The sequence below is a fragment of the Gorilla gorilla genome, chromosome 18 (genome assembly GCF_029281585.2).
Source record: "Gorilla gorilla gorilla isolate KB3781 chromosome 18, NHGRI_mGorGor1-v2.1_pri, whole genome shotgun sequence".
Classification (NCBI taxonomy): domain Eukaryota; kingdom Metazoa; phylum Chordata; class Mammalia; order Primates; family Hominidae; genus Gorilla; species Gorilla gorilla.
In genome coordinates, this window is record NC_073242.2 from 5296445 (window position 1) to 5319733 (window position 23289).

General features: G+C 48.5%; 1 protein-coding gene across 1 annotated transcript; it reads left to right on the forward strand.

Annotated features, from left to right (window-relative positions):
• Positions 1–5: 5 nt before the first annotated feature.
• Positions 6–23289, forward strand: JPT2 (Jupiter microtubule associated homolog 2). The gene is made up of 5 exons (XM_004056958.5): positions 6–306; positions 7653–7801; positions 14363–14505; positions 19679–19727; positions 20675–23289. The coding sequence occupies exons 1-5, from the start codon at positions 158–160 to the stop codon at positions 20860–20862; spliced, it is 678 nt and encodes a 225-aa protein (XP_004057006.2). The 5' UTR covers positions 6–157; the 3' UTR covers positions 20863–23289.

Below are 23289 nucleotides of genomic sequence, written 5' to 3' on the forward strand. Positions count from 1 at the left end.
AGGGCCCGCCCGGCCCGCCGCCCAATGCGAGCTCCCACCTCCGCGAGCAGCGTCGCCTTCCCCAATCGGCTGCTGGCGCGGCGCCGACCGTTCAAAGCCTAAGTCGTCGGGGGTGGGCGTGAGGGGCGGCGGCGGCGCTGAGATAGGCTGCGGAGGGATGATTGGCGTCTTGGCGCCCAATGGGCGCTGGCGGGCGGCCTTGAGTACCTGCGCTGGGCGGGCGGGAACGGCGCGCGGCGAGCTGAGGGTGGCGGCGGTCGACATGTTCCAGGTCCCGGATAGCGAGGGCGGCCGCGCCGGCTCCAGGTGCGGCGCGGGGCACACGGGAGGCGGGCGGATAGCGCGACCACGTGGCGGGAGCGGGCGAGCCCCTGGGCGTCCACCAGCCGTGTGGGGTTGGGGTGGGGTTGGGGGGCAGGGCGACCTCACAGAGGCCCTCGGGGCCGCCGCCCGCCTTTCTGCGCCGCCGCCAGACCGAGGCCCGAAGCCCGAGGGGCCGCTCGCTGAGGCCCGGGCTGTGGAGAGCTGCCCGCGACCGAGGCCGAGGGCGGGGAGGGGCGCCCGGGCTCTGGGAACAAAGCTGTGTGGAGGGCGGGCTGCGCTCCCTCGCGCCTGGGCGCCGGCGTTCCGTGTGGTGCGTTCCGTGGGGGGTTCCCTGGGGGCGGGGTGTGCCCGTGGGTGCGGCCCATTTTGTCTGTGGGATGCGTGTCCATGTTCCCGGGGGGGTGTCCCTAAGGGGTGTGCGGCGGTGTGTTCGTGGGGTGTGTCTGGCCGTGCCCCCCCTCCTGTGCGTGTGGCCGGGTGCCCGTGTCCCTGGTGTGTGTGTGGCCGTGCTCCCTGCCCGTGTCCCTGGTGTGTGTGTGGCCGTGCTCCCTGCCCGTGTCCCTGGTGTGTGGCCGTGTTCCCTGCCCGTGTCCCTGGTGTGTGTGTGGCCTGTGCCCTGCCCATGGCCGCGCTTCCACTAGTTCATGTGAGTCCACTTCCTTTGGAAAGTGCCAGGGCGTCTGGGGAAGAGTCAGTTCTGTCTCCTGGGAAGGTGGATGGCGCTCCTGGGCTTCGCTGTAGGAAGAAGTGGATTGGGACGAAGATCTCCTGACTCAGCTTTAATAGCCAGGAACACTGAGCACACTTTTCTTATGTTTTTGAACTTTTAAAGCACTCTTTGGGTATTGGGACTCACATGAATTCGAGGGACAGAGCTTACCAGGTCTTTCGTGCCACTTGAGCAGTAAACTTGCATTGTGAAGTTTGGGTCTTCAGATGCCTGAGGTTTTCTGTATGATGAGCCCGTCTGTGGCACAGCCTCGCCAGAGAAGAAGAAGAGAATATGTGTGCCATGACTGTTAAGACAAATACTATATTGCTTCTCAGCCTTTTGGCTATGATCAAGTGAAGACAAATACTATATTGAATAAATACTAAGTAAAAGAATTGCTCCAACTTGCTAAAAATAAAAACCCTTTAGATTGGCCGGGCGTGGTGGCTCACACCTGTAATCACGGCACTTTGGGAGGCTGAGGTGGGCGAGTCACGTGAGGTCAAAAGTTCGAGACCAGCCTGGCCAACATGGTGAAACCCCCGTCTCTACTAAAAATGCAAAAATTAGCCAGGCGTGGTGGTGTGTGCCTGTAGTCCCAGCTACTTGGAGAGGCTGAGACAGGAGAATCACTTGAACCCAGAGGCAGAGGTGGCAGTGAGCCAAGATAATGCCACTGCACTCCAGCCTGTACGACAGAGCAAGACTCCGTCTCAAAAAAAAAAAAAAAAAACCCTTTAGATTTGAGGGAGTTAGGTCAGTATTCAGTAATACTCGTAACCAAATAATTACCCGTGGCAGGGTGCGGTGACTCAACGCCTGTAATCCCAGCACTTGGGGAGGCTGAGGCAGGTGGACCACGAGATCAGGAGATCGAGACCATCCTGGCCAACACGGTGAAACCCCGTCTCTACTAAAAATACGAAAAAATTAGCCGGGTGTGGTGGCGGGCGCCTGTAGTCCCAGTTCCTTGAGAGGCTGAGGCAGGAGAATGGTGTGAACCCGGGAGGCGGAGCCTGCAGTGAGCCGAGATCACACCACTGCACTCCAGCCTGGATGACAGAGCAAGACTCCGTCTCAAAGAAACAGCCCTTCATCCATGGAACGGTGATTATTATGCCTAGGTCTGCACCGATGTGGGACCAGGAGTTTAAACTAGTGCTCGGAGCGAATCCGGTTTCTGGTTCCTGGTGGCCAGAGTTTTGCACCACCCACACCAGTGGGGGGAGGGACTGCATCCCCAGCCCTGTCCCAGTTGTGTGCATTTAGTACGTTTCCTTTTTGTTTGTGCTGCCTGGCACTGGCTGCCCAGTAAATGATGGTGTTTATTATCACCCTGAGTGACGCCAATGTTTTTATGTTGACTTTCACGCTCCAGAAGTTAGCTGCACAGGGCCGCACTAAAGTCATACTCAGCTACTCTGGGGGACTGGTTTCTGGACAAGGTGTTGAGAAAGGGAGAAAACTCTTCCTTTTAGGATGGTGAGGAAGGAAAGCCAGTCTGAACTGGTTGATGAGGTATCACTGGAAGCTTCTGCTTGGGGTCCACCAGACGCTGCACATTTGCCACTCATCTGAACGGGGTTGAGTCGCAGGGCGGGTGCCTTGTAAGCGTCACATTTAGTTTTGCTGGGAAGAGAGTCAAGTGGTGGCTGTAAGATTACCTAGCCAGGTTTTCCTCTCTTGAGACCTTACACCTCTCGTTTCCTTGCCGAGGGATTATCTTGTCTTAAAGGGGTTTTGTAAAAGCGTTATGCTTTAGCCATGATTAACCTGAGATCTTCCTTTAAGCTGTAACATTTCTATTTGTAAGGAATTTAATCCAAGTTTATTTCTCACTGCTTCTCTCTAAGCCTGACCAGTCCCCTCATCCTTTCTGAAACTCGGGGACAAACTGTTAGAGAGGGTCAGGAACATGGAGACCCCCGAGGAGGGTCACACAGCTTTTCCCTACCTCTCCAGTGCTGCAGTCCACTCCAGCTGTGTGAGGTTTTTCTTCTCCTGTGTGCTTGAGTTTCTCTTGTGTGTTTTGAGTATCTTCACTGAAATATATTGAAGGGGTACCACAAAAGGCAAAAAATAATTGGGAAGCACCCCCCACCCACATTGTGAATTTGTCCCCAAACGTGTGAGCGCTAGCGTTCCCCCTCCCCCTATTAGTGTCATAGTGGTAAGTGTCTGTAGCCTAGAGAAAGCCACACTGCGCCATTGTTGTCGGGCTGTTTTTGTTGAAAGGTCTATTGAACGCTCAGTTCCATTCATCCGAGACCCCTTTGAGGCAGCCCAGCCCTGCGGTCTGTGTGAAACCTGCAGTGGGATCTGTTGCGTTTGTGACCGAGATAGCCGCTGCCCCTTGCCTGGGGCTGGGCCTGTGTGCGCCATAATTTCTGCTAAAACATTCTTTGGTACCACTTTTTTTTCTTTGCTTGTTTTCAAATAAAATTCAGAAAAGCACATAGAACAATATTAAATATTGTGTTTCCATCACCCCAAAGTAACACTGGTCATTGCAAGTAACTACCACTCACCTCCTGCACCCATTGGTCCCCATTCCACATGGAGGCCACAGACTCAATTTGGGTTTCACCTCTTCCAAATTTTGGAGTCCCGATGGCACTAGGCGTCTGTCACGTCACTCACACAGACACTGAAACCACCTGTGCAGAGCTCTAGCTTTCCTGTTTAAACTTGAAGCTCCTCCAGGGTAAGGACTTGCTTTCCTCTATCTACGGCGTCTGGGGAAGGATTGCCAATGATAGGTGCTCGAGAGATGTGCAAGTTGAACTGAAGCAAGGGTGAAAGGCAGAGGAGACAGGAGACTGTGAATGTAGGGAATGTGGGGTCGGGAAAGAGTCCTACAGAGCTTGCAGTCAAGGCGAGTCTACCTGGAATCGGATCTGACAGTTTGTAGCACCTTGAGGGCTTGAGAGAAAAGCCATATTTGAAATAAGTCAGTAAAAGGAATTATAGCTCATGCTCAGCTCACATAAGACTTGATAAATTCAGTTCACTTCTAAAGATTGCAGGCCTTCATCCCTTATTTCCAAAGAGAGAACTGTAGAGACCCGCGCATGTTTAGACCTGCTACACTAGCCAAGAAAAATCATGCAGAATTGGCTGGGCACAGTGGCTCACGCCTGTAATCCCAGCACTTTGGGAGGCCGAGGCGGGCGGATCACTTGAGGTCAGGAGTTTGAGACCAGCCTGGCCGACATGGTGAAACCCCGTCTGTACTAAAAATACAAAAAAATAGCCAAGCACGGTGACGCACACCTGTAATCCCAGCTACTCGGAAGGCTGAGGCGGGAGAATTGCTTGAACCTGGGAGGTGGAGGTTGCAGTGAGCTGAGATCGCGTCACTGTATTCCAGCCTGGTAACAGAGTGAGACTCCATCTCAAAAAAATAAAATAGGCTGGACACGGTGGCTCATGCCTGTAATCCCAGCACTTTGGGAGGCTGAGGTGGGCGGATCACCTGAGGTCAGAAGTTCAAGACCAGCCTGGCCAACATGGTGAAACCCCGTCTCTACTAAAAATAGAAAAATTAGCTGGGCATGGTGGCGGGCATCTGTAATCCCAGCTACTCAGGAGCCTGAGGCAGGAGAATCGCCTGAACCCGGGAGGTGGAGATTGCAGTGAGCCGAGATTGTGCCATTGCACTCTGGCCTGGGCAACAAGAGCGAGACTTCGTCTCAAAAAAAAAAAAAATGTAGAATTAGCAGGGCTGCATGATTCAAAAATGGATATGGAAGTCAGATGGCCTTATGGCCACTCTAAGAGCACCTCACCTAAAATCTTGTTAAGCCACGCCCTCCCACCCACCACCCTTTATTTTTTTTCCTTTTGGTGAAACAAGGCCTCACTCTTTTGTCCAGGCTGGTGTACAGTGATGCAATCATGGTTCACTGCAGCTTTGACCTCCTGGGCTCAAGCCAGCCTTAGCCTCCCGAATAACTGGGACAACAGGCACATACCACCACACCCGGCTAATTTTTTGTTTGTTTGAGACGGAGTCTCGCTCTGTCACCCAGGCTGGAATGCAGTGGCGCATCTTGGTTCACTGCAAGCTCCGCCTCCCGGGTTCACGCCATTCTTCTGCCCCAGCCTCCTGAGTAGCTGGGACTACAGGCGCCCGCCACCACGCCCGGCTAATTTTTTTGTATTTTTAGTAGAGACGGGGTTTCACCGTGTTAGCCAGGATGGTCTCGATCTCCTGACCTTGTGATCCGCCCACCTTGGCCTCCCAAGGTGCTGGTATTACAGGCGTGAGCCACCACGCCTGGCCTAATTTTTGTATTTTTTGTAGAGACAGGGTCTCCCTGTATGCCCAGGCTGGTCTCGAACTCCTGGGCTCAAACAATCCTCCCACCTCGGCCTCCCAAGGTGCTGGGATTACAGGTGCCAGGTACTGCTCCCGGACAGCCCTTTCTCATTTAAGCTTGGTTATTGGTTATTTTTAAAAAATAATTTTTCTCAAGTGCACCTGTCTTTTTTTCTCCCTCCTCAAATCCTCCAGGAAATGGCAACTGCTGACAGGAAGTTTGGCATCCACGTCCCCCAGCCTCCTGAGTGGACAGGGGCCCTGGGCACCACTTCAGAGGTCGGCCAGCACACGCTTGGCTTCTGGGGTACAGTAGCCAGCCCATGGGTCTCTGCAGGCGGAGACTGAAGCACTCTCTGCCTTCCTGCTTTATAGCAGGAGATCTGAGAACTCCATTTGCATCCAGTCACAAGGAGCCCTCAGCGCTCTTTCTAGATCTTTTGAGGAGAAACTTATTTTTGTTAACCAAACCTTGAGTGGTCAGTGTTTGCAAAGCTTTCCAGTGAGATCTAACCTCATATCATAGTTTTTGTGTGATGTTGAGCCCTGCAATTTCAAGTATGGTCATCCTTGGTATCCTGCGGGAGTTGGTTCCAGGACCCCCAGGATGCCAAAATCCAAGGATGTGTATGTAAGTCCTTGATATAAAGTGGTGTACTGTTTGCATATAACCTATGCACATCCTCCCATATGCTTTTAAATCATCTCTAGGTTACAGGGTTACATATAATACCTAATACTATGCACATAGTTGTTACACCGTATCACCTGGGGAATAATGACAGAAAAGAAGTCTGTAGATGTTCAGTACAGATGCAACCATCCTTTTATTTCTGACATTTTGATCTGAGGTTGGTTGAATCCATGGAAGCAGAGCCCGTGGATACAGAGGGCTGACTTCATTTCTAAACGTCTGGGATCACAGACAGTCCCATTGCTTAGGACTAGTGAGAGAGCATGAGCCACTCACTGGTTTAAATCTCAGTTTCAGTAAGCCTCTCTCTCAAATGCATTTAAAAGGTTTTTCCAGTTCTGAATTCAGCGTTTCACTGGTTTTTAATGTAGATAGTGCTCTAGAAATAGAGCTTTGTGGCAATTCATTATTAGTTCTTAAGTTTAAGTTTTTACAATAAAAAGTGATTCAAGAGCCAGGTGCGATGGCCCACAACTGTAATCCCAGCACTTTGGGAGGCCAAGGCAGGTGGGTCACCCAAGGTCAGGAGTTCGAGACCAACCTGACCAACATGGCGAAACCCTGTCTCTACTAAAAATACAAAATTAGCCGGGTGTGGTGGCGCATGCCTGTAATCCTAGCTACTTGGGAGGCTGAGGCAGAAGAATCGCTTGAACCCAGGAGGCGGAGGTTGTGGTGAGCTGAGATTGCACCATTGCATTCCTCCAGCCTGGGCAACAAGAGCAAAACTCCGTCTCAGAAAAACAAACAAAAGTTAGCCAGGTGTTGTGGCAGGCACCTGTAATCTGAGCTACTCAGGAGGCTGAGGCAGGAGAATCACTTGAACCCAGGAGGCGGAGGTTGTGGTGAGCTGAGATTGCGCCATTGCATTCCTCCAGCCTGGGCAACAAGAGCAAAACTCCGTCTCAAAAAAACAAACAAAAGTTAGCCAGGTGTTGTGGCAGGCACCTGTAATCTGAGCTACTCAGGAGACTGAGGCAGGAGAATCACTTGAACCCAGGAGGCAGAGGTTGTAGTGAGCTGAGATCGTGCCACTGCACTCCAGCCTGGGCGACAGAGCGAGACTCCGTCTCAAAAAAAAAAAAAAAAGAATACTTTTAAGGGAAACTAAAGAGCAGCAGCAGAAGTCTGGCGTCTGTAAACTAGTCATATCAGTATTAACTAATGGTGCTATGTGATTTCTCAGTAGATGTTAAGAAAATACTTTTGCTGGGTATGGTGGCTCATACCTGTAATCACAGCACTTTGGGACGCCAAGGTGGGCGGATCACTTGAGCTTAGGGGTTCAAGACCAACTTTGGCAACATGGCAAAACCCTGTCTCTACCAAAAATACAAAAAATTATCCAGCTGTGGTGGTTGGTGCCTGTAATCCCAGCTACTCAGGAGGCTGAGGTGGGAGGATCACTTGAGCCCAGGAGGCAGAGGTTGCAGTGAGCCAAAATCACGTCACTGCGCTCCAGCCTGGGTGACAGAATGAGACCTTGTCTCAAAAAGAAAAAAACAAAATACTTTTACCCTGTCTAGTTGTGCCAAAATCCTTGCACAGTGACAAGCTTTCAGGTCTGCCATCAGTAATTGGCATGTACTCTGTGCTTGTAGGGCCATGAAGCCCCCAGGAGGAGAATCGAGCAATCTTTTTGGAAGTCCAGAAGAAGCTACTCCTTCCAGCAGGCCTAATAGGATGGCATCTAATATTTTTGGACCAACAGAAGAACCTCAGAACATACCCAAGAGGACAAATCCCCCAGGTATGGGCCTTTGGAAATCCTTAATCCTTTGGCCTCCACGATTTTCTTTTGAAAATATTTTGTTTCTTTATACTGATCCTTTCCCATATTGTCTGGTTCAGGTAATCACTTGTCATCAGAATTCTTCCAAAATGAAAACGTTCTGATTTGTACTTTCTCTCTTGAAGCTGACTTGAGTAGTCTTGAATTCTCCATCTGTTCTGGAGACTTCGGTTGAATACAGGCACTGAGGACACAAAAGTGGACGGGGGCTTCTGGTTCCTGCCAGGGAGCTACTCCCAATTGTTCCACGGACCCCCATGAGATTCCTGAAATGGCATGCAAATTATTGTGCATTTAAACATTTTTCCTAGGGAGGGAGAGTGTTTTTATTCAGATCGTCAGTGGGATTGAAACTCTTAACAAGGAAGAATTGATCTAGCACACATCTACATAGTTCTTCAGTATTTACCCAACCTCCTAGTGGTTACAGTGGGAGGGACTCTTTGAAAAAGGTCTCTTGGCCAGGCGCGGTGGCTCATGCCTATAATCCCAGCACTTTGGGAGGCCAAGGTGGGCAGATTACGAGGTCAGGAGATCAAGACCATCCTGGCTAACACAGTAAAACCCCGTCTCTACTAAAAAAGAAAAAAAATTAGCCGGGCGTGGTGGCGGGCACCTGTAGTCCCAGCTACTCAGGAGGCTGAGGCAGGAGAATGGCATGAACCCAGGAGGCGGAGCTTGCAGTGAGCCGGGATCGCACCACTGCATTCTAGCCTGGGTGACAGAGCGAGACTCCGTCTCAAAAAAAAAAAGAAAAAGGTTTCTCAGCCGGGCGTGGTGGCTCACGCCTGTAATCCAAGCACTTTGGGAGGCCGAGGCAGGTGATCATGAGGTCAGGAGTTTGAGACCAGCCTGGCCGACATGGCGAAACTCCATCTCTACTAAAAATACAAAAATTAGCTGGGTGTGGTGGTGCACGCCTATAATCCCAGCTACTCAGGAGGCTGAGGCAGGAGAATCACTTGAACCCGGGAGGTGGAGGTGGCAGTGAGCCAAATTCATGCCACTGCACTCCAGCCTGGGTGACAGCTAGACTCCGTCTCAAAAAGAAAAAAAAAAAATAGAAAAAGGTTTCTCTTAGCTGATAGACTGTCCAGTTGAATAACCACCCAGTGGAGGTTACCTGAGTCGCTTTCCCCTGTCTGTACAGGAGGGGAAAGCATGGTCTCTTCCATCCTTAGAAGGTTTGAGAGGCCATGCTTAGGTGTCACTGTGTCAGGCAGGTCATGAATCAGAGCCAGATCCACTCCCGACCTCACTCCGTTTTGGGGTACCAATATTTCTTGACCAAATGTAGAGGAAAAAAAGCAGTAGATCCAGAAACTAGTTTTTTCTTTTGTTTTTTGTCTGTTTTGAGACCGGGTCTCACTCTGTCGCCCAGGCTGGAGTGCAGTGTCACCATCATGACTCACTGCAGCCTTGACTTCCCAGGCTCAAGTGATCCTTTTTCCTCAGCCTCCTGAGTGGCTGGGACTACGGGCGTATGCCACCATGCTTAGGTAATTTTTTTTTGTATTTTTTGTGGAGACAGGGTTTAACCGTGTTGCCTAGGCTGGTCTCGAACTCCTGGGCTCAAGCCGTCTGCCTACCTCGGCCTCTCAAATTGCTGAGATTACAGACATGCACCCTTGTGCCCAGCCGAAGCTAGGTTTGCTGCTTGCCTTTTTTTTTTTTTTGGTCTGTTTGGTTGCTTTTTTGGATGTTAGAGAAATGAGTGTTTCTTATTAAGTGACTAACATTCTCGTTGTTTCCGGTTTATGAATTTAGGCCCAGGGACTCCTGCATGTCCTTTTTAGCAAGGATAGCAGAATAATACATCGCATGCAAGATAGAATCCTATCTGAGGCGTTTCCAGGTGTATGAATCTGCTCATTTGGCCCCTACTCAGCAGAGTCATGTCTGGAGCTGTTCCTAGAGCACTCCATGGAAGGCAGGCGGTACCACTTTGCCCATTCCACATGGTCTCATGCCCATTGGGGAGCCCGGCCCCTTGTGGCTGGTGAGTCAGCCTCTACTCCCGGTCACAGTGTGTGGTGCCAGCCATCATGGCTCCCCATGCCAGGTTCCTGCTTCTCATGGTCCTTCTCACGGTTGTTGGGAGTTTTCCTATCTCTCCAGTGCTCTTGGAAGACGGTTTATGATATATTATCAAGGGAAGCCTGAAAGGGAAACTGCTAGTTGTGTTCACCACCCAACGAGATCTGGAGTCCTGCCCTCTTTCTACACTTAGTCACACAGACCTAGCCCCACAGCTCTCTAGTTGCAGGGCTTGATTGAGTATGCAGAGGCCGAGAGTGTGTGTGACAGACCACATCATAGCCATCGAATGTTTATCAATTCCCATTCAGTGTTTCAGTGAATCTTCAGTAGTCTCTCTGTTCTTTGTTAGTCACCTGGTTTAGATGTTCCATGAATTGTTCTTCCTCTTCTAGCAGTGATGACCGACGTCTATGAATTGTTAATATTTACCGGGGACTGTGCTAAGTGCTTTGCATGTGTATTTTTCATTTGGTGTTCACTATAACTAGGAGTAGGTTGTTTTGCTTCTTTCACAGAGGAGGAAACAGGCTTGGAAAAGGTCACTGGCATGCATAAATCCCAAGCTAGTCAGTAGCAGAGCTAGTCGGTAGCAGAGCTAGTCCGTAGCAGAGCTAGTCGGTAGCAGACCTAGCCGGTAGCAGTGCTAGTCGGTGGCAGAGCTAGCATTTGAATTGAGGTTTTTCTGACTCCAGATTCCATGCCTTAAACTGACTTCCTGAATGTATCCACTGGGATAAATTTCTCAAAATGGAATTGGTAGATCAGATGATATATGAGTTTAAAATATGGATAGATAGTTCCAACCGGTTTTTCAGGGCATTGCCCGGTGTTTACCATTCTTGTGTATGTGCTTATTTGCACCAACAGTATTTATCTTTTAGTTTTGCTTTTAAAAACAAATCTTGTAGGCCAGGTGCGGTGGCTCACGCCTGTAATCCCAGCATTTTGGGAGGCCGAGGTGGGAGGATTGCCTGAGCCCAGGAGTTTGAAACTGGCTTGGGCAACATAGCGAGGCCCAATCTCCCAAATAAATAAATGATATTTTTAAAAACAAAATAACACAGAGCCCTTGGAAATCAAAAATCTAGCAGGAGGAAAAAACATCTCTCGAGTTTATCTTCAATTATTAGTGAATTCAAGCATGTTTTCTTGCTTCAAAGCTGAATTTATTTTTCAAGTAAAATGGTAATAGACATATGTGGTATGACTACCTAGTTATGAAGGTTAAAAGCAGAGGTACATTGTTTAGTACCTATTGCACGTATACATGGTAAAAATGTTTGTGGTTTCCAAAAAATTCAGGAGTGTGGTAACCTTGGGTGAGAGTGAAGGAACACAGGAGTTTCTGGGAACGGGCACTGTTCTCGATGACCTTGGCAGTGGTTACCTGGTGTCTGCCTTGTAGTTATTTGTGATAGTTAATGTCTTACAGACTTTTCTGTTATGTTTCACAGTTTAACTATTTTTTAAAAATGAGTGATGTCTTTGGCCAAAAACTTCAAATTGAGTTACTTTTATCTTCTATTTTAAAAAGCTGGAGTCACATTAAAAAAAAAAAAAAAAGTCAGCCGTTATAGCACAGCCAGGAACCATGCAGTGGGGGCTGGGGGTTGCACACACAGTTTTCTCCGCCCCGTGGTCCTGATGTGCTTGTTGACACAGCCCTGCAGCATTGCTGAGGGCTTACTCAGCAAGCCAGGACTATTCTAACCACGTCACCTGAGTTAACTTGTTTAGCCTCACCAGTGACCCTAGGTAGGTATGATTATTTATTACCTTTTTTTTGTTTTGTTGGTTTTTTGAGACAGGATCTCAATCTGTCACCCAGGCTACAGTGCAGTGGCACCATCACAGCTCACCGCCTCCAACTTCTGAGCTCAGGCAGTCCTCTTACCTCAACCTTCTGAGGAGCGGGACCAGAGGCTAATTTTAAAATATTTATGTAGAGACAAGGTCTCACTTGTTTCCCAGGCTAGTATTGAACTCCTGGACTCAAGCAGTCCTCCCACCTTGGCCTCCCACCGTGCTAAGATTACAGGTGTGAGCCAGTGCACTTGGACTGTTTGTTACCTTTTTAAAGTTAAGAAGATGGAGATGAAGGAAGGTTGACATAACTTGTCCAAGGTCTCACAGTTAGTGAGCCGCTGAGCAGAGACTCCCTGACCCAGGCAGTCTGGCCACAGGACACTCTCCCCACCGTGCTGTGCTGCTCTCCCTGGCCAGGGGTGTCAAGCTTGGGGACTGTGGGTCCCTGGGAGGTCCATGGCTGAAGTTCAGAAGGTTTATAATCACCCTGAAGTCATGTGAAAAATGTACACATTTCTCTGCAGGGCGAGTCCCGCATATCCCCAGGTGTTCTGTTACCACCTGCAAAAGGTAGACACGCCTGCCCGAGCCCCCACTTGCTGTACTCTGTTATAGTCCTCCTTGTCGCTGCACTCTGGGCCCGTAGAACTGGTGTCCCAGAAAGCCACCTTGCTTTAGGCCCCGCCGCAGCAGTGGGGCCCTCAAGGGGGTCTGAAGACGAGCAGGTGCACAGACCCCCAGCCGAGCCTCATCTCCACGCAAGCACACGTGGGCTCTTCATCTGGTTGCTTCTGTGGAGCAGTGTGGATTGTTAACACTAGGAATTAACTGTTGAAAATGTGGTTTTTTCCTGTAACCAAATTGCTGTAACTGTACACTAACCTTGTGTGAGAAACGTTTGTAGTCCTGCTAAAAGCTCCTCTGTCTCTGCCTATGTAAATGAAACCCTAATGTCCCTACTTCAGAACACTGACTCCATTCCTTTGGAGCTGGTGTTTCCAGGTGGGCTATGCTCAAGCACTACACATGAATAAACTCTCTTTAAGTTAAATAAGTCAATTTACAAAATGTAATTTTTCGAGAACAGAAAATGCAAAAGATCAAAACTCTGTAAACAAAAAAAGGAGACCGTGTTAAGCAGTGTGGAGCCCCTGCATTTCCCCAGTCCTGTTTCTTCACACATGTAGGCATCCCCTACAGGTAACCGCTTTTCTTCAGATGAAAGCAAATAAGAACACTTCCCCTTTTACATGAAAACACTGCATGCTATATGGATTGTTTGCACCCTTGTTTTTTCACTGGATGATATGTATAGATACCTCTTTTTTTTTTTTTTTTTTTTTTTTTTTTTTTTGAGACGGAGTCTCGCTGTGTCGCCCAGGCTGGAGTGCAGTGGTGCAATCTCGGCTCACTGCAAGCCCCGCCTCCCGGGTTCACGCCATTCTCCTGCCTCAGCCTCCCGAGTAGCTGGGACTACAGGCGCCCGCCACTGCGCCCGGCTAATTTTTTTTTTGTATTTTTAGTAGAGATGGGGTTTCACCGTGGTCTCGATCTCCTGACCTCGTGATCCGCCCACCTCGGCCTCCCAAAGTGCTGGGATTACAGGCGTGAGCCACCGCGCCCGGCCTAGATACCTCTTTATCATTGCATAGAAAATAGAGTTGACATGTTTATTTCCATCCCAGACACTGTTGTAAGCATTTGACATACGAGCTACAGTAACTCACTGAGCTTTCTTCCAGTCCTGTGAGGGAGTTCTTTTATTATCCCCGTTCTACAGATGAGGACTGTGGGACACAGAAAGGCCAACTAACTTCCATAGGATCACACAGCAAGTTAGCAGAATGCATCTTCTTTCCTCTTAGATTATAAGTTCTTGGTGCACCAGGGCCGTGATTGTAATGACACCAACCTCCACTTAGCATAGCACTTTGTCAAAAGCGGGTGCTTGGTGTCTGCTGAGTGAAGAGATGACCAGTTGGTCCCATAGGGTAGCCATCTTTCTGTGGAATGTTGGGCACGGGCATTTATGCTGAGCATCTAGCCCTTAGTCACCTGCTGCTAGGAAGTTACATCTTAGACACACATTTTCATTACGGCTTATCAAGTCACTTACAGTTGGCAACAAAGATGTTACATGTGTCTAATTTGCTGACATATCTAGTCACGGGAAGTACCAGCCAGAATGAGGTCAGAAGAATGACTAATAAATATTTTCAGGATGGCAGGTTTCCCTTGAATAGGGCGTGTTATTAAACTCAGAACTCTTATCTGTGTGACTTAAACATTTAGCTGTTTATTTTTAATCTACTAAAGAACTTTTCATGGGTTTCGTGAGCAGACACTTCAACAGGAAAGCATGAAATGTTCAGGGTTAAAGAAATTCTAGAGGGAAAATCTGCAGTTTGATGCCATCTCACCTCTAGAGGCCAGCCTAGATCAGCTCAGTTCTAGACATAAGGGCTGCAGGCAGGCCCCTGATCCAGCCATGGTTTTCAGGGGTTTCATGGATCTTCAGGGGTTTCAGTCTGAGCATCCTGCCCTGTTGGCCTGGAGCTCAGGGCTGGCACTCGGGGTTCCTATGAGAGGAGGTCTCCAAAGCACTGCGGGGGTGGGGTGGGGTGGGGTCCGGTGGTCGTCTGGTTGCTCAGTGTTCTGTGATCGTTTCTGCAGGGGGTAAAGGAAGTGGTATCTTTGACGAATCAACCCCCGTGCAGACTCGACAGCACCTGAACCCACCTGGAGGGAAGACCAGTGACATTTTTGGGTCTCCGGTCACTGCCACTTCACGCTTGGCACACCCAAACAAACCCAAGGTATGGACTGCATTCAGACGTGACAGCGCAGCAGCAGGTATGCCAGGTGCTCTTTAAAAAAGGCTCCAAGGCAGATGCGACATGTTTTTAGGGAGAATCACGGTGGGTGCCGTAGATTATCCTGGATGCAAGCATTAGTCATCGAGTTTGGAAGTTCCCCTGAGTCACCCAGGAAACAGTCCAGCCTTGTGCTGACTGAAGCCGTGGGGGAAGCTCTTCCTGTGCTGGTGGCGGACGCCCACTGCAGACGGGCTGTGGCGGCTCCTCACTGCGGCGCTGCGGTGCGCGGAGAAGCAGTGGGGAGCGGAACGTGCCGCAGAGGAGCTGGGCCCTTGTCCGTCTTCCACTCTTCCTGTTTCACCTTGCAGAGGAAAAGTGACAGTTCTTTTCTGATGGGCTTTTCCCCGCACAGTCGAGGTCCTCGGCTGGTTACCTGTGCAGATTGTCAGCACTTGACTGAAGCGTAGCTGACGCCTCTGACCCAGTAATGGCATCAGTAGGATAAGACAAGTGGCCTGGAAAGGAGAAGAATGCCTACGGGTTCAAGCAATTCTGCCTCAGCGTCCCGAGTAGCCAGTGTTACATGCGTGCACCACCACGTCCGGCTACTTTTTGTATTTTTAGAAGAAACAGGGTTTCACCATGTTGGCCAGGCTGGTCTTGAACTCCTGTCCTCAAGTGATCCACCCGCTTCAGCCTCCCAAAGTGCTGGGATTACAGATGTGAGCCACTGTGCCCAGCCATGCTGTCTGAGTTATTTTCAAGAGAGCATCTCTTTGGGAATTATCTTTGGGGGCTTTACTACAAGGTGAACTTTGGCAAGACCAGAAGTGTCCCAAAAGTCAGCAATTCCTCCACTACGTAAAGCACTCGAATTAGCCGGACACGAGAGCAAGGTGCTTCCTGCTGAGACTCACACGTTCCAGTGAACGTAGATCAAATAGAGGACTGTAGGCCATCAGTACAGCTGGGCATAGAACAAGTGGAAACAGAGTAGAGCTTTCTTTGATTTTTTTTATAAAGTTCTTTTGGTCCAGGACCATTGGACATCGCTAGCATCACCAGAGAAATGACTAATTCCAGGTCAGGGTCAGGGAATGTACAAAATAAGCCTAGAATATCTCGTAATGCCAGAAAATGAGGAAGCCCTTACAGGCTGCTGGGGTGGTGTCAGAGGACTTGGGGACCAAGGTGAAGAGCAGCCATGGGGCCAGAGGTGGGACCATTTGATTATCAATAAGTGAAATAATTGCAGTGGATTTAAATTCACCAACTGTTCAGAATTCCCGGCTTCCTATTGATACTAAAAGTAATGTAATTTACGACCTTGGGAGAATGCTGTAGGACCAGCTCATCACTGCGAAAGCGGGCGGAAGACAGAAGGGGGCATTTAGCCAGCATTTCCTGCATGAAGTGTGTGTTAGGATAGCAGCTGTTGAAAGAAAGTTCCCTTTTATAAAAGTCTCTGGGATGTAAGTGAAGAAGGAATAAAGGAATTAGAATATCACTGTTTTATAAACTTGTACTGAAATCGTGGATCTGAGAAATGTTCATCAGTGGCCGTTAACATCACAAAATGAGAGGGAACCAACACTTATGGGCCTGGGAATGGAAATCCACCATGGGCCCCCATTGACGCTGTTTCGTCAAAAAAATCAAGCTCAAATCAGACCAAGCCACATATTAATTAACACCACAGAGCTGCGCTCAGAACAATGGCTTACATAGGAAACGACATGACGAGAATAGAGGGAGGTCCTGAGGATTAAAGAGAGACAAGAATGTAGCCCTATAAGAGTCTTAATGGTGTTTTATTCTGTAATGGGAAAAAAGTCCTATAATTCATATGGAATTTCATGGTACCCCAAGTATCCAAAAATCATAATAATTTAAAAAGATGTTGGAGCTCATACTTCCTGCTCTCAAATCTTACTGCAAAGCAACGTAATCCAAACAGCATGGCACTGGCATGAAGACAGACACACTGACCAGTGGAGTCAAGTTGAGAACTGAGAAATAAAGCCTTGCAAATAAACCCCTTTGGTGAATTAATTTTTTTCACAAGGGTGCCAAGATCATCCAGTGGGGAAAGAACAGTCTCTTTAGCAAATGGCATTGGTACAATTGCATATGCACATGCAGAAGGATAAAAGCTTACTCTGCCTTACACCATACACAAGAATGAACTCAAAATGGATCAAAGACCTAAAGTTAAGGGCAAAAACTATAAAATTCTTAGAAGAAAATATAGGGACAAATCTTCATGACCCTGGATTTGGCAATGGAGGTTTAGATATGACACCAAAAACAGAGGCAACAAAATTAAATAAATTGGGCCGTGCATGGTGTCTCACACTTGTAATCCCAGTACTTTGGAAGGCCAAGGTGGGAGAATCACTTGAGCCCAGGAGTTCCAGACCAGCCTGGACAACATAGAGAGTCCTCAACTCTAAAAAAACTTTTTTTTAACTAGCTGGGGGCTGGGTACAGTGGCTCATGCCTGTAATCCTAGCACCTTGGGAGGCCGAGGCAGGCGGATCACCTGAGGCTGGGAGTTCGAGACCAGCCTGACCAACATGGAGAAACCCCATCTCTACTAAAAGTACAAAATTAGCCGGGCGTGGTGGCACATGCCTGTAATCCCAGCTACTCGGGAGGCTAAGGCAGGAGAATTGCTTGAACCCAGGAGGTGGAGGTTGCAGTGAGCTGAGATCATGCTATTGCACTCCAGCCTGGGCAACAAGAGCGAAACTCTGTCCTAAAAAAAAAAAAAAAAATCAGTTGGGTATGGTTGCGTGCACCTGTGGTCCTAGCTACCTGGGAGGCTGAGGTGGGAAGATTGCTCGAGCCCAGTTGTTCAAGGCTGCAGAGAGCAGTGATTTTGCCATTTGCACTCCAGCCTGGGTGACAGAATGAGATCCTGTCTCAAAAAAAATTATAAAAAGCCTAGGCATAGTGGCTCATGCCTATAACCCCAGCACTTTGGGAGGCTGAAGCAGGCAGATTGCTTGAGCCTAGGATTTTGAGACCAGCCTGGGCAACATGACAAAACCCCTTCTCCACAAAAATACAAAAAATTACCCGGGCATGGTGGTGCACACCTGTGGTCCCAGCTGTTCAGGAGGCTGAGTTGGGAGGATCACTTGAGCCCAGGAGGCAGAGGTTGCAGTGAGCTAAGATCATGCAACTGCACTCCAGCATGGGCAACAAGCAAGACTGTCTGAAAAAATAAGTAAATAAATAGGTCTTCATTAAAGTTATAAACTTCTGTGCATCAAAGGACACTATAAAGAATGAAAACAGGCCAGGCACGGTGGCTCACACCTGTAATCCCATCACTTTGGGAGGCCGAGGTGGGTGGATCACCTGAGGTCAAGAGTTCGAGACCAGCCTAGCCAACATGGTGAAACCCCATGTCTACTAAAAATACGAAAACTAGCCGGGCATGATGATGGATGCCTGTAATCCCAGGTACTCGGAAGACTGAGGCAGAAGAATCAACTGAACCTGGGAGGCTGAGGTTGCAATGAGTTGAGATTGCGCCATTGCACTCCAGCCTGAGTGACACAATGAGACTCTGTCTCAAAAAAACAAAAAACAAACAAAAAAGCCTGGGCACAGTGGCTCACACCTGTAATCCCAGCAATTTGGGAGGCTGAGGTGGGCGGATCACGAGGTCAGATCAAGACCATCCTGGCTAACATGGTGAAACCCCGTCTCTACTAAAAATACAAAAAAAGTAGCCAGGTGTGGTGGCGGGCGCCTGTACTCCCAGCTACTCTGGAGGCTGAGGCAAGAGAATTGCTTGAACCCAGAAGGCAAAGGGCGCAGTGAGCCGAGATTGCGCCACTGCACTCCAGCCTGGGCAACAGAGTGAGACTCCGTGTCAAAAAAAAAAAAAAAAAGTGAAAAGATAACTCGCAGAATGGGAGAAAATATTTGCAAATCATTTCTGATAAGGGGTTACTATCCAGAATATATAAAGAATGCGTACAACTCAACAACGAAATAACAAACCCAATTCAAAAATGGTAGTGGACTTGAATACACATTTCTCCAAAGAAGAGATATAAGCAGCCAAAAACCACCCGAAAAGATGCTCAGTGTCATTAATAATTGGGGACATGCACATCAGAAACCCGTGAGATGCCAGTGCATGCCTGCTCGGATGGTGTGATGTAAAAATGGAAAATAAGAGTTGGTGAGGATGCGGAGAAACTGGAGCCCTCGTGCATTGCTAGTGGGATTGGAAGATGGTGCAGTGGCTGTGGATACTGCCAATTCCTCAGAGTTAAACAGGATTACCACATGACCGAATAATTCCACTCTTAAGTATGTACTCACAAGATTTGAAAACAAGGAGTCAAACACTAGATCCTTGCACCAGGATTATTCACAGTAGCCCAAGGGCGGGAATGACTCATTTGTCCATCAACAGATGAATGGGTAAACAACATGTGGTCTGTCCATACAGTGGAATATTACTCAGCCATAGAAAGGAATGGAGCATTGACACACGCTACAGCATGGATGAAATTATTATGGATGAAATATTACAGCACGGATGAAATATTATGCCAGTATTTAAAAATTTGACTTTGAGGCTGGGTACAGTGGCTCACGCCTATAATCTCAGCACTTTGGGAGGCTGAGGCATGCAGATCACTTGAGTCCAGGAGTTTGAGACGAGCTGGGCAACGTGGCAAAACCCTGTCTCTACAAAAAATAGAAAAATTAGCCAGGCGTGGTGGCTCACACCTGTAGTCCCCACTACTCGGGAGGCTGAGATGTGAGGATCACTTCAGCCCAGGAGGCAGAGGCTGCAGTGAGCCAAGATCATGCCACCGCAGCCTGAGTGACTGAACAAGACTCCTGTCTCCAAAAAAAAAAAATTGACTTTGATATTTAAGGAATCATTAATATTCGCAGTTTTGAGGGTGTTACTGTTATTTTTTAAGAATGTTTTTAAGAGCTACATCTTGAAATATGTATGGATAAATGAAATATCAGGTTTGTTTCAGAATAATCTGTAGAGGATTGGGGGGGTCCTGAGGTCAGATGTACAAGCATTTTTGTAAATTAAAAGGCTATATGGTCCTGATTTTCATTGTCCATTTGAATGAGGGTAAAATTTTCTGAGTGAGTCCTGATTTGGTGGTTTGCCTTGTTGCAGGATCATGTTTTCTTATGTGAAGGAGAAGAACCAAAATCGGATCTTAAAGGTGAGCTTTTGTTTTCTTTCCCTTCTCCTGAGTGGCCTCATTATTTCTGGAAGAGTTGCTAGTCTCTCCTCTGAGAATGAAAAGGAGTCTTTCTCTGCACCTTCTGGGCCACCTGATTAAAATGAGCTCAGGTGTATCCACTGCAAGAGGATTCAGCATTTGAAGGCTAGGGTGAAACCCTGGGACTTGGTTGTCTTGCTCATCAGCCTAGGCCCAGGGCCATGGGGTCGTCTCCTAGAAGCTCATCTGTGTAGTGATGGGCAGGGATCCCAAACCTTCAGTGAACTCGTGACCAAGCATAGAGCTGGCAGAACTAATCGAGAGGAGAGGGGCACAAGGGAGGGATGGAGGATGGGGAGGCGGGTGTCTCCATGGTGAGTCACCCCGGGGGAGTGAGCCACTGCTCAGGTTGAGTGGCAGACTTCGACTCTCCCCATGGCTCTTTAGCCTGACCATGGGCATCGGTTTCTGCCTTTGGGTCTCCATTTCCCTTAACTGATGACCAAGATTTGTGGGATTTCATTCACTTTGGAAAAGCCCAGGGTAACAGCAACAGGGCCTGCCTTTGCCTTGCTAAGCCCTCACCTAGGATGCATTCGCTCGCCGCCTTATGGTCACTCTCAGGGGCTTGCTTTCTATACTTGAGATGGAAGAAATGGGAGTGGTGTCTAACAAGCAATATAAAGAAACAATTCACTTAGGAAGAAATCAAGGAGTATTTAAAGTAGCAAGCCCCAACTTTATGTCCATTTCAAAACTGCATCTGCTAATTACAGTGAGTTGTTTTGGTACCAGATGAAAAGCCTGTCTGTATTGTCTTCTCTTTCCCAGTTACAGCATGAATTTCTTGCAGGTTGCTCTATGACACACTTTTTATTTCCACAGCCTGCCTGTCAGGGTCACGGGTTGCCTCTAATGGGATGTTGTGCTAACTTTGTGTCCCACAGCTGCAAGGAGCATCCCGGCTGGAGCAGAGCCAGGTGAGAAAGGCAGCGCCAGAGAAGCAGGCCCCGCCAAGGAGCAGGAGCCCATGCCCACAGTCGACAGCCATGAGCCCCGGCTGGGGCCGCGGCCTCGCTCTCACAACAAGGTCCTGAACCCACCGGGAGGCAAATCCAGCATCTCCTTCTACTAAGAGAAGCCACTGCTCCACCCGGAGCCAGACCAGAAACTCAAGAGATAGAGTAGCCATGTTTTCATTTCCTTTTGCCCAAATGAGCGGGGTGGGGAGAGGGTTAGTCCTGTGTGAGCCTGGCTGCTCAGTGTCTCCTGGCCGTCATGACAGCTGCTTGGAGACCCGTGCCTTCCAGATGGCTGGGAGATGCCTCTGTGGGGATGAAATGGGGCCCCCCTGGCCATCACTCATGTGTAGTCCAGGTTTGAGAGGAACTGGAAAGGGGATGAGGGTGGGGAGGTGGGGCAGGGCATGGTCCTTGGATCAACAGTCCGCCAGCTGATTGGATGTCTAGGAATGACTGAAAGAAGCCAAAACAACCTGTCCACTGCTGCTGTGGGATGGAGGAGGCGTAAGCAGAAACACTAACAGTATATTGACCTCTCAGCAGAACCGCTTCCATTCTGGAGATCACGGCTGCTAAATCCAGCATCCCCACTTCATTTTACCCCCAGCATATTGTTCTGTAGTCTTTTCTTGAAACATCTTGATTGCTTTTCCTCGGCAGCTTTCAAAAAACCAAATAATAATAGTTATCCGTCTTCTACTTCATGGAAGATTGGTTTGGTGCCCTGACCCTCTGAAGTGCCCAGTTCCTGCCATCTGAAACCTCGGCCTGATCTGATCTCATGTTGGAATCTGCCTGTCTTTCACACAGGGCTGGTCTTGGTCCTTTACATGCCAGTTTTGCTTGTGAATTCTTGCTTTTTTCCTCTCATCAGCCTTAAGTCTAGGCATTTGTTGTTCTCCAGTGATGTAGACAGTTCCCTTCACAAGTCACAGTTCTTCCCATAAATGAGGCCCGCTGACCTCTGCGGGACTTTAAAAATCTATTCAGATATTTCCGAGTAAGTGGCTTGTTTAAATTCTTCCTGTGTCTTTCTTTATTCCTTAATTGGTTGGTGGAAAGAAGAGATGCTTGGGAACCTTGGGTTCTTAGGTTTGGATTCTTTAATAATATCTAAAAAGCTAAATTTTAAATACCAGCTTTACATAAATGATTGTTGACTCTGGTCTGTTTCTGACACCTTTCCAGAAAAAAGTCAATTGTTCAGGTACACCAAAGAGGAAGAAGAGCTGTGGAGGCCACCCTCTACAAAGCTTTATAGAACTTCTGGATCTAACTCACAAACAAGCTTCCGGAAGAGACTAGAGACCTTAGGCCAGGAGATGAAGGAGTTCAGTAGCAAAGTCACACCTGTCCAATTCCCTGAGCTTTGCTCACTCAGCTAATGGGATGGCAAAGGTGGTGGTGCTTTCATCTTCAGGCAGAAGCCTCTGCCCATCCCCCTCAAGGGCTGCAGGCCCAGTTCTCATGCTGCCCTTGGGTGGGCATCTGTTAACAGAGGAGAACGTCTGGGTGGCGGCAGCTTTGCTCTGAGTGCCTACAAAGCTAATGCTTGGTGCTAGAAACATCATCATTATTAAACTTCAGAAAAGCAGCAGCCGTGTTCAGTCAGGCTCATGCTGCCTCACTGCTTAAGTGCCTGCAGGAGCCGCCTGCCAAGCTCCCCTTCCTACACCTGACACACTGGGGTCTGCACAAGGCTTTGTCAACCAAAGACAGCTTCCCCCTTACAATTTCCTGTAGACTTTGGAGCCAAGAAACACTCTGTGTGGCTCTACACACACTTCAGGTGGTTTGTGCTTCAAAGTCATTGATGCAACTTGAAAGGAAACAGTTTAATGGTGGAAATGAACTACCACTTATAACTTCTGTTTTTTTATTGAGAAAATGATTCACGAATTCCAAATCAGATTGCCAGGAAGAAATAGGACGTGATGGTACTGGGCCCTGTGATTCTCCCAGCCCTTGCAGTCCACTAGGTGAGAGGAAAAGCTCTTTACTTCCACCCCTGGCAGGGACTTCTGGGTTATGGGAGAAACCAGAGATGGGAATGAGGAAAATATGAACTACAGCAGAAGCCCCTGGGCAGCTGTGATGGAGCCCCTGACATTACTCTTCTTGCATCTGTCCTGCCTTCTTTCCCTCTGCGAGGCAGTGGGGCGGGATTCAGAGTGCTTAGTCTGCTCACTGGGAGAAGAAGAGTTCCTGCGCATGCAAGCCCTGCTGTGTGGCTGTCGTTTACATTTGGGAGGTGTCCTGTATGTCTGTACGTTGGGGACTGCCTGTATTTGGAAGATTTAAAAACCTAGCATCCTGTTCTCACCCTCTAAGCTGCATTGAGAAATGACTCGTCTCTGTATTTGTATTAAGCCTTAACACTTTTCTTAAGTGCATTCGGTGCCAACATTTTTCTAGAGCTGTACCAAAACAAAAAGCCTGTACTCACATCACAATGTCATTTTGATAGGAGCGTTTTGTTATTTTTACAAGGCAGAATGGGGTGTAACAGTTGAATTAAACTTAACAATCACGTGCTCAGA